The 10,672-nt window shown below is 53.6% G+C and overlaps 1 protein-coding gene across 3 annotated transcripts in view; it reads right to left on the reverse strand.

Annotated features, from left to right (window-relative positions):
* Positions 1–9,089, reverse strand: part of MVB12B (multivesicular body subunit 12B) — a 152,447-nt gene extending 143,358 nt beyond the window's left edge. The window contains exon 1 of one of the 3 annotated variants that reach the window (XM_053920626.2): positions 8,652–9,069. In XM_053920626.2, coding sequence (XP_053776601.1) covers positions 8,652–8,726 — 75 coding nt within the window. In that variant the 5' untranslated portion in view covers positions 8,727–9,069. Of the gene's footprint in view, positions 1–1,393; positions 1,785–8,651 lie in introns of those variants that run through there. The other 2 variants (XM_053920634.2, XM_053920631.2) reach the window with 2 other exon arrangements.
* Positions 9,090–10,672: the final 1,583 nt, after the last annotated feature.

Genomic DNA, 10,672 nt, shown 5'->3' on the forward strand with positions numbered 1-10,672 from the left:
CTGGGCAACCTCTGCTAGATCATTTGCAGGTCTGGGGGCTGCAGAGCCTGGCTCTGTTTCTGTGCCCTCCCCAGGAGGGTTTCTCTGCAAGGTGGGAGGGCGTGGGTGCACGCATGTGAGTGCAGTGTGGGGTAAGGTGTGTTCTCCAAGCCAGGAGGATTTTTCCTATGTCATGCTGGATGGATACTATGCAACAACACTGGGTGGAAGAAAACCACTTCCTGCCTCTGCCTGCAATGCCGCAAACAGTGCCTGGGGTGGGGCGGGGGGGCCGGGGGGGGGGGGCGGTGGCGGGCGGCTCAGGCACTGCAGCAAGGCACCAACACTGTCAGAGCCGGTTCACAGAGAAATGAACTTTAACTATAAAGCCCCTTCATACAGACAGCACACTGCTCCCTTGTAGCTGATCAAAGAATTACTACAACAGTTTGCTTAATCCCTAAAAGTCAGCAGTGCCGGGCTTAACTGATGCTGAGCATTGTTTCAGAATCAAAGGCGTGCCTCCTGGCCCCAGTCTGGGAGAAAACTAAGCTACTGTATCAGAGTTGAAAACTCAGGGGAACTTTGATATCATCTCTGTTTAATTTCCCCAGCCCTGTGAGCCTGGGGTTTATCTCATTTTATCAACTCCTTTACTGAAATCAAAACCCAACTAACACAGCTCAGACCTCTCCTCACCGAGGCCCCTTCAGCGGGGGTGAGGTGCGGGCTGAGGAGTTTAAAGATGGAGTGGGGGGGCAACAACTGCAGGGGGCAGGGGGTGCTGCCTTCAAAGGAGGCACAGCAGGAACCCCAGCTCAACTCGGCCTCCCTGCCGGCTCAGAAGCCACAGCAGCCAGCACTGCTCACCAGGGCCGAAGGCATGACTCTCGCACAACTTTTCAGCAGAGTAATTTCAAAGTATTGCGGGAGGGGCCTGTTAAATTGGGCTACTGTAATTGAAACAGCAAAAACAGTGGGTTAATTAAATCCCCACAGAAGAGCAACATTGCGATCAGCTCGTTTGAAATCCAAAGTCAAAGGCACAGAAGACATAAAGTGTCTGCCCACAGCTCCCAGTGTGCAGGACTGGGAAGAAGCAGTGGATGATATTTCACTCTGTGGGAAACGGCCCAAGAGCAGGGTCTCGGCTTAAAATGGCTGTGCCCCAGGAAATGCTGCTGCTGTGGCTGACAGCCCTGCCTGTTTCCCAGGGGTGGCGGTGGTCTGCAGGAGTCCACACCCCTCTCTGTTGCCCCATGACTATTGGCAACAGGACTTAAGCCGGGGACAGAAGGACACTGCCCCATCCCCAAGGGAGGGAGCCCGCAGCCAGGCTTCGCCAGTGCACGCCGCAACACACACAAACCCACAAACCGGGCCCCCTCCGTGCAGCGGAGGTGCAGAGACCTACCTCCTCGGGAGACTGCGAGCTGAGCCCAGGGTCCATGCAGCACCCTGGCGAATGGCTAGCTGGCTCTCAGAGGACAGTGCGCAGGCTGCGGCGTCACTGTGGACCGCAGGATAGCATCGGAGAGCATCCTGGCGCCTCCTGCACTTCGGCCCAGGCCACTTATCTAGCGAGCAGTCGGAAGCCAAACCTCTCTGACAAATGCTGTGGAGTGCGCCCGGTGGCAACGGGCCACAGGCTACTGGGGCGGCTGCTAAGATGCTGGGAAATGCAGGCAAGCATCTCTCCAAGCACACCTAGATCACCAGGGATTTTCCAGCCCGGGGACTAACAATGGCGAGCATTTCCTTTTCCCCAGTAAAGGTTTGTGGCTTCTAATAGAAGAAACTGGTGTACAAATGCATCCACTCCATCTGACCTAAGATTACATTTATAGTAACCATTTGATTACCAAATTTCCCAAAAAGCACGTGAGGCAGGCCTGGGGTTCAGGTGGCTGCAGTCCAGTACGGTGCAAAGCTAGATCCGGGAATTCACTCTCCAAAAATAAATCCAGGGTCAAGTTCTACAGCGCCGCAATGGCCAAAGTCCTGTCCCTTGCAAGCCTGACTCTGCAAAACCAGGGCTCCTGGTGCTGGTGGGGTCGGGAGGAGGGGTGGCAGTGTTCTCCAGTGCACTGTGGGCCCTGTACCCACTTGCCCACAATTACTGTAAATGAGGTCGTCCCTACCCACCCCCTTCAGGTCTTGGTGCCATATTGGCCCCTGGAGAGAAGGAAGAAGGACGACCCCAACAAAATGCAGATGCCCTACAAATGAAACCATCCCAGGAGGCCCCAAGAGCAATGCTTTCTGGATATTAAGTGACACAGATGAGTCACACCCTTGCCCTGATGGCCCCAGTGTCTGCAGAGAAAAAAAAAGCCAATGTCATCTCAACACTGGACAAACGGGCTCCCGGGCCAGAATCATCAGAACACACAGCTTCAGGTGAGCCAGGCGCGCCCCATCACCACCCCCCTCTGACTTTCACATGGGTGTTAAGAGCTTCTTTTCAGACATTTGGGCATCTATTCCTTCTACCTGTATGCTGATGACTTCCAAAACACCTCCACAGCCCGGAGTTTCCTCCTGAGGCTCAGGTGTGTATCTCGTGTCTCTCATCACCTGCACGTCCCATTCACACCTCAAGCACGCTGACCTTGCCATCCTCCCCCTGAAGCACCTCCCACATTCCCAGAGCCTAACAGGACCTGGCACAAAGCGGTCAGTCCACAGGCATTTACGGGGAGCCTCTGAGCTGGGCACTGAGGGAGGGTGTGCACCGATGAGGACGGAAAACCCGCCGCGCTGGAGCAGGAGTTCCCGGGTTCTGGCAGGAATAAGAGCCATCTGGAGAGCTAGTTAAAACAGAGATTCTTGAACCCACCCCCAGGGAACAATTCAGTGGGTCTAGGATGGAGCCTGAGAAGCTGCGTTTCTCACAAGCTCCAGCGATGCTCAGACAGCTGGGCCACTGCGCAAACTTGGAATACGAGGCAGCCGTGACTCATTAGATGTTTGATGCCTGACCGAATGAATGAACGAAGGAATGGAAAGAACCTGAAGGCGATCACCCAGGAGGGACAGCCTCAGGGTAAGTCCCCCAGTCTCCTCTCCCTCCGCAGCACAGCTCACCTAGTTCCTTCCCTATGACTCTCACCACCCCTGCTTCCAAATCTGGGTCCTGTCTTCCATTCTCCCCAAAACTTCCCCAACTGCCCAGCCAGGCAGGTAGGTGCTTTTCCCTGAGAATCCTGATGTTGTCTAAGGACACGGTCTTAGCACACACGTGTACACACACAGCCTTATCTTTCGGGTCAGAACACGCCTCCCCTAGAAGAACATAAGTTGCCCGAAGGGGTTATGCCCACCAGTGCCTTGCTCACAGGGGTACTCGACAAGTAGCCGTCGATAGATGGATGGAAGGACGAATGCATGAAGTTCCTATCATCCTCTCAAAATGGCCCATGTTTCATTGGATTCAGGAGGGCGCATAACTCAGCCCCACGCAGGACAAGCAGCACCGCTCCGGGGATGGCCCTCTGCAGGGGGGGGAAGGTGGCCGCAGCGCTCCAGGCTGGCTGCACAGAAGCACGCCTAAGGAGTGTGTAAGAACCACACTGCCCACTCCAGCCCTGGGTTCTGATTTAACTGGTCTGAGGCCGACACTGGGTAATGCCACCATGCAGGGTGACACGGCCACCAAAAGGACATGGCTGCCACTCGTGGAGCTCAGCAGCTGGAGGACATATCCCAAAAGAAAGGGACTACAGATGAGGGCATTCTTCCTTCTGCTTGGTGAGTCACTGAGACTAAGAGAGCCTGAGAGAGGAGCCGCGCCTGGAGCTGGCCTCCAGGAAAGACGGAGGGTGCAGAGCGGTGAGGGGGTCGCAGGCAGAAGACACAGCATCCATGGCAGCGCGGACGACACAGACGGTGGGGAGAGGCGTGAGTGGTAGATGGGCTCTGAAACAAGCTTATGAAATGTTTCAACGAACAAGCAAATAAACAAGAGTGCACTTCTCTGCTCTTTCTAAGGTCTGAGCAACAACGCAGGTCTACAGGGAGGGGTGCCCCACTGGTCAGAAGGGAGAGATTCCCAAGTCATCTGTTCACAGTTCCTCTCCTGTAACTGAATGCTTCTCAATCCAATGCCACTCGCTGCAGACCCCGATGGGGCCTCCTTATGCCATCAGCTCAGCGGGGTGGGTGGGGGGAAGTAAAGCAGAGGGACTGAAATGCTGCAAGCTTTGGAGTCAGAGGGACCCAAGCTTGAATGCCAGCCCTGACACTTACTAGCTGTGTGACCTCAGGCAAGTTGCCTAAACTGGCCCTAAGTCTCCACCCCTAAAACACTGGAATGAGAGATACTACTACTTTTTCTACAGGGTTATCATGTGTGTAAAGAACTTGTAGAACCTGCCTCAAAAGATACAATCCACAGAGTGGAAAAGACAACCTACGGAATGGGGGAAAACATTTGCAAATGACAGACAGCATCTGGACAGTATAGGGGATTAAAATCCAGATCTGCTAAGAACTCCTATTACTCAACCCCAAAAGGCACTGAAATGATTAAATGACAAACGGGCAAAGGGCTTGACTAAACGTTTCTCCAGAGATGGCACACGAATGGCCAACCAGCACAGGAAAGAAAGGACGTCATTAGGGAAATGCAGACCAAGACCACGATGCGGTACCAACTCATACCCGTGAGGATGGCTACGATCCAAAAACGAAAAACAGGTGTTGGCAAGGATGTGGAGAAGGCGGCACCCTGGTGCACTGTTGGTGGAAATGAAAACGCAGCCATCATGGAAAACAGTACGGCAATTCCTCAAAAAATTTAAAATAAAGTTTCTGTATGATCTGGCAGATTACACTGGGTACATATCCGAAAGAACTGAAAACAGGGTCTCGAGGAGACACTTGTACATCCACATTCACAGTGGCATTATTCACAATGGCCAGAAGGGGGAAGCAACCCAGGTACCCACAAATGAGTGAATGGGTCAGCAAAATGTGGCACGTCCATACAATGGAGTATTATTCAGCCGTAAAAAGCCAGGAAACTCGAGCGCATACTTCAATATGAGTGACCCTGACGACATCATGCTAAGTGAAATAAACCAGTCACGACAGGTCAACTACTGCATGATTCCACTTATATGAGGTACCTAGAGGACCAGCCAAACTCACAGAAACAGAAAGGAGAATGGTAGTTGCCAGGGACTGGGGGAGGAGGAAACGAGAGTTATTTAAAGGGTACAGAGTTTCAGTTTCTCAGGATGAAGAAGTTCTGGAGATCACTCGTTCAACAAGAACGCACTTAGTGCCACCGCTCCGCACAGTTAAAAATGGATAAAATGGTAAATGTTATGTTTGGTGTATTATACAACTGTTTGGCTTTTTTTCTAAAGCATCTACCATTGCGGTTCTCCTGTGTCAATAAGCACAGGGACAACCCGAGATTGGTCTTAAACACGCAGATGTGGGGCCCCTTCCTCAGATATTCTGAATCTCGGCCTGGGTTTGAGGTCCTGGCATCTGCATTTTCATAAATATCGTAGGGAAGTGTGTATTCATTTACATATCTCTCCTAAAGGATCGGGGGATACTCTTTTGAATGGTCTGCTTTGCTGATAAGTATCCGTTTTTTAAAAAATACGTGTGTGGAACAACCTCACACTGTTGACTCTGGCCGCGGGCTCGACAAGATGGTCATCGGGTCCGCAGGGACGTGCGAGCTACGAAGCTCCAATACGGGGCCCCTGGGCTCCAGGCCCATGGGCCTCTCGCGTTTCAGCCTGGACAAGCTCTGCCTCTCGCCAGCAGTGTGTCAAGTAAACCACACACATGCCCACAGGATGTCCCCAGCAAGGAGGTAATGTCAAACACACCCTGCAGTGTCTCTGCCTCCCAAGCAGCCAGGGAGAGGAGATCCGACACGGGCAACCCCACTGCAAACAGAGCAGACAAGGCAGGGAAACCGCAATCCTCCAGGGCAGCCCAGCAGCAGGAGACCAAGGAGAGCCAGGGAGGGCCTCCGAGCGAGGCAAGAACAGCCTGGGGGAGAGGCGGCTCGCTCAAGGAACCCAGGCCTCCCCTCCCACAGCCTAACAAGCAAAGGAGACTCTGCTCACTCAACCGCAGCCCACTAAGTACAGAGTTCTCAGCCCACCACATCCAGCCATGTAGTCATTTGTTATCTTCATCATCATAATAGCACCTTTGACATCTCCCCTGTTGACTCCAACGCCATCATTACTTTCCAGTGTGGCGAGGGTGTCGCTCTTTGACCATGAGGCATGGAGCACTTCCAACCTGCTAGGGCAGAGGGGCCCAGGACACCTGCATTCGGATGCTCCCAGAAGCAGATCTCCTGCGAAACTGACAGAGACCAACTTTCAGCCCCCACCCCCACCCCTTCCAAGGCCCTGAGAAGGGATCCAGGAATGTATTCAGACATTCAGTTTTGGCAAATGTACTAAAGCGAGATATTCTTATATTTCTTTTTCTTATAGCTGCTCCCCACTCCCCACCCCCACCACATATTGTCTAAATGGCAGACCCACAAAATTGGGGTTTGTCCCTGAATCCCATTGAAGCTTAGTGAGGACCCCCATCCTCCACAATGTCACATGCATTCCCATACATCGGCTCATTCAGACTCACAGGGTAGGATTTATTCTTAAGCCACTTTAGCAGATAAGGAAATAGGGATTCAGAAAGGTTCCCTGAGGTTCCATGTCTTGCCTAGAGAGACCTGAGTTCCAGGAGGTAGAATGGGATTCAAATCCAAGCCCCTAAGCTCGAACCCAGTGTTCTTCCTGCTCCAGCATCCCTTCCTGTTTGCCCCGAAGAAGAGCTAAATAATAACCACAGAAAGGCTTTCTAAAAAAAAAAAAAAAGATGGAGCTATTCTCCTGATTACTCAGTTAACAAGCCTTAATAACCACTAACTTTTATTGAACACTCCTGGCCCCCCCACCCCCCCCACCCCGTGGCAGGAACAGAACTAAGCGCTTCTCCTGCAATAATAGTTCATCGAATTCCCACCACAATTCCATTCGAGCGAGTTCATCATTGGCCTCTCTCTACAGGTGAGGCAACTGAGGCTCAGAAAAGTTAATTAATTTGCCTAAGAACACACAATGGGTAGGTAATCCACGGCTTAAGATGAAGTCTAATTCCAGAGCCCTTGCATTCCATTAACCACAGTGCACTACTCCAACTACAATGGGGAAAGCCCACCAGCAGGACGGCGGCAGGGCAGGGAAAACGCCTTCCGCATAAATCAGGAGTGCGGCCAGAAATGCTAGAAGGAAGGGATGAAAACAGTGCATGAGTGAAGATGATTCTAGGCTCAGATGAACCCGTAACTGCCATGTCAACTGCTTCACGTCAGTCTGGGTGCCCCAGCCCGGGCCCCAGCAGAGGCCCTCTCTCTCAGAGGCCCCATTTAAATAGTCTACATAAGGCACAATATCCCAAAGTACCCTGCACATTTTCTGGAGAGCAAGAACGGTGTCACCCACCTCCTGTAACTACCCTTCCGAGGACACTGAGTTTTCCAGTTAGCCTAGGCTTCCACAGAGCTTATCTCCTAACTTTTCTAAGGCTTTTCTGGTGCCACTGATAAGATTTTCTAGCCCTGTTAAAATGAGATGAGACCCAGCCAGCTGTCGAGAAATGTACAATGAGATTATGTTGAGGAGGAACCACCAGAGACAAAGGCCGAGGAAGAGGCACGGCCTGCTGTCTGCTTTTGTGGCAGAAATCTGAGGGGCGCTGCTTGTTGGGTGGGGGCAGGGAGCAGAGAAGGGGCAACAGTCACTTGCTTTTTGCCCTGGTGTGGCCTTCCTCTGCACCTTGCTGAAAAGGCTGCTGAGAAGCCGGGAACGGAAGAGGCACATTTTTTATGGTGAGAAAGGCTGATAATTTAGGAAGAGTTATGCGTTGGTAACAAAGAGGACAAAGATGCTCACGAGCCTGTCTTCTTCACCTGGGCCTGGCTCTCGGGATTTCATGTCCCCTGGCACTAGGCCATAGCTCTTGTCCCAACCACTGCCCTTGAGCCCCACTTGAGCTGGAGTCCCTGTGGGGTGCTCATCAACACAGCCACCATCCTTCCAGGATGAGTATCCTGAGTCTCAGGTGCCCAGGTCAGGCGCCTCATCTTGCAGACAGGCGCCCTGGCTACTGGGTTTCCTCTCGGCTGCACCCAGGTCACAGATGAGGCCACACCCCAGATGATGCCGGAGGCTCAGGTGCACGCTGGTCTGCACCCACGTGATTACAGAGAGCTGGACCCCAGGCCAGGCCAGTCAAATGTCTGTCCTAAGTCTGTTCCCCGGGCGGCCTGGGCACTGGTGAGCTGCCTCGCCTCTCAGGCAGGCAGAGGGGGCTCTCGGGAGGCCATCACCTGTCCCAGCCCTGGGGGCGCTGCTTGCACTCGAGTCCCCAAACTCCCTACCTCCTGCCCGCCGCAAGGCCAAGCCGGGACGGGAAGCCGCGGCGCGCAGGGCCGGGCAGAGGCCGCCGGGCCTGTCCCCGCGGCGGGCCGGGCACGGAGCCCGCAGGCCTCGGCGCGCTCGGCTCCGCCCGCCCGCCCGCCCCTCGGCCCCGGGCCCGCGCCCGCCCGCCCGCCCGCCCGCCGGGGCAGCAGGGCCGGCTCGGCCAAGCCTCCACGGCGCCCGGCCCGCGCGGCCTCACTTAACTGTTCCCCGCTGGGGCGGCGGCGGCTGCGGCGGCGGCGGGTCCCGGCTCCGTCTCACGCAGAAGCAGCTTCTCATCGCCCGGGCGGCGCGGGAGGGGCCGGGCCCGGGGCCCAGGCGGCGGGGCCGGCGCCGCAGCTCGAGCGCGAGCCTCACCGGGAGCGGCGGCGGCGGGGGCGGGGCGCGGCCTGGCGGCGGCGACAACAGCGGCGGCGCTCCCGACGCGGGCCGGGCTCCGGGCCTCCTGGCTCTGGCGTGGGCTCGGGCGGCGGCAGCCGGCGCCCCAGGCTGGCTCGGGCGAGAGGATGGAGCGGGAACCCTGAGACCCCGGCGTCCGGAGCCCGTGCTGCCACCTAACCCTAACCTGCCTGCCCCCAACCCCGGCCTCACCCACGGCTGCGCCGCCGACCCGGGCCTCGCTCCGGAGCCTGCAGGCGGCCTCAGTGCGAGCCTCAGACCCCCGGGATCCCCGGGCCTCTTGGAGCCTGGGACACCAGTATCCCCTCCCCTAAGTTGGTCTCTTCCAGGGACCAGCAGCCCACTCTGCTTGCCTAGGCCTCACTGCATCCTTGACCAGTCATAACGCACTGCCTCCGATCCCTGGAAGCCCCCAGGCCGCTTGGAGCCTCGGCTAACCGTTACACGTGTACACACACGCCTCCAACACGCCTCTTGCAGGGACACTGGCCCACACAGCCCTTCTAGGCTTTACTGAAGCCCAGGCCAATTCCTCTGCTCGTCTCCAGTTCAGGGGACCCCACTGCCCCACCTGACTCAACACAAGTTTAGTCAGACCCTAGAACACACGATTAGTTGCAGGCCTCTGAAACTGACCCCAATCTCCTAGCAAATTTCCACTTCCCCATATGCTGCGCCCACAGAGGCCTAGAGCCAAGGTTACAGGCCGGCCTCAGGGAAGCATCTAGAGGAAAAGGTTTAAGCAGAGGTGCTACCCTACAATGTTTAGGGAAAGGAACAAGCCACATATGCCCTACACCGCCCCAGCAAGGCACCCCCAAGCAGACGCCAGCATGCTATTTGAAAGGATTCTTTTCACAAGGCTGGAGCATTTGGAGCTGAGAACCACGTAGGAGTGGATATGCATCAATTTGCTAATGCATCAAGTCTCATTTTCACACATTCCAGGCTTTTCCAAAATAGCTGTCTGTTCCTAAAGAAAAAAGGCGGCCAAGCAGAGCTGGCTGTTGAAGAAAAGGTCTTGTGGGGAAGCCGGGCCAGTGTGTCCATTCCAAGTACATGTGTCACTCAAATGCCACTGTTTTGAAAGGTCTCACAGGCAAGTTCTAGCAAACCATTAAGGGACAGACAACCCCTGTGTTATTTAAACTGTTACACAGGAAAAAAAAAAAAAAGACAAAAAGTTTTTAATTTCACTTCCCAAGTTTAGCCTAACCAGATACCAAAATCCAACAGAGATAACACCAAAAAGAGAAGTGCAGACTTCTGCAGAACACTAGATCAGATATTATCTGCAGCCAGATAATTTGAGGAGATGCTGCACGCCATTTATAACCTAACTTTTAGAGAATCACAATAAGTGTTAGTATATTAAGACCCGCGTGAAGCCCAGGAGTAAAGAAACCTGTTTAACTTGGCATTCCTCAAACTCATCTGAGCCAGGACCAGAAGTTCACTAATTAATCTCCAATATGTAAATCACTGCTATAGACCAACCTACTTAAGTATATAGTAGTTGTAAAACTACTACATAAAATTTTAGCAATTTAAACCCGGATTGCTGTAAAGCAAATCAAAACCCACCATGAACAAGCAAGATTCATTCCTAAAGTACAAGGATAATTCAACATTAGGGAATCTGTAAATTCACCACACTGTTAAAGGAAAATAAATCACAGGATCTTATCAACAGGTGCTTTAAACAGATGCTTTAAAAGCATTTAATAAACTTCAGCCAGTTATAAAATCTTAAAAAACTCTTAGTAAACTAGGAAGAAAATTTAAACTTCTTAACGTGACAAAGCTTACCAAAAGCCATCAACAAA

This window comes from Desmodus rotundus, chromosome 1, assembly GCF_022682495.2.
Source record: "Desmodus rotundus isolate HL8 chromosome 1, HLdesRot8A.1, whole genome shotgun sequence".
NCBI classification, from domain to species: domain Eukaryota; kingdom Metazoa; phylum Chordata; class Mammalia; order Chiroptera; family Phyllostomidae; genus Desmodus; species Desmodus rotundus.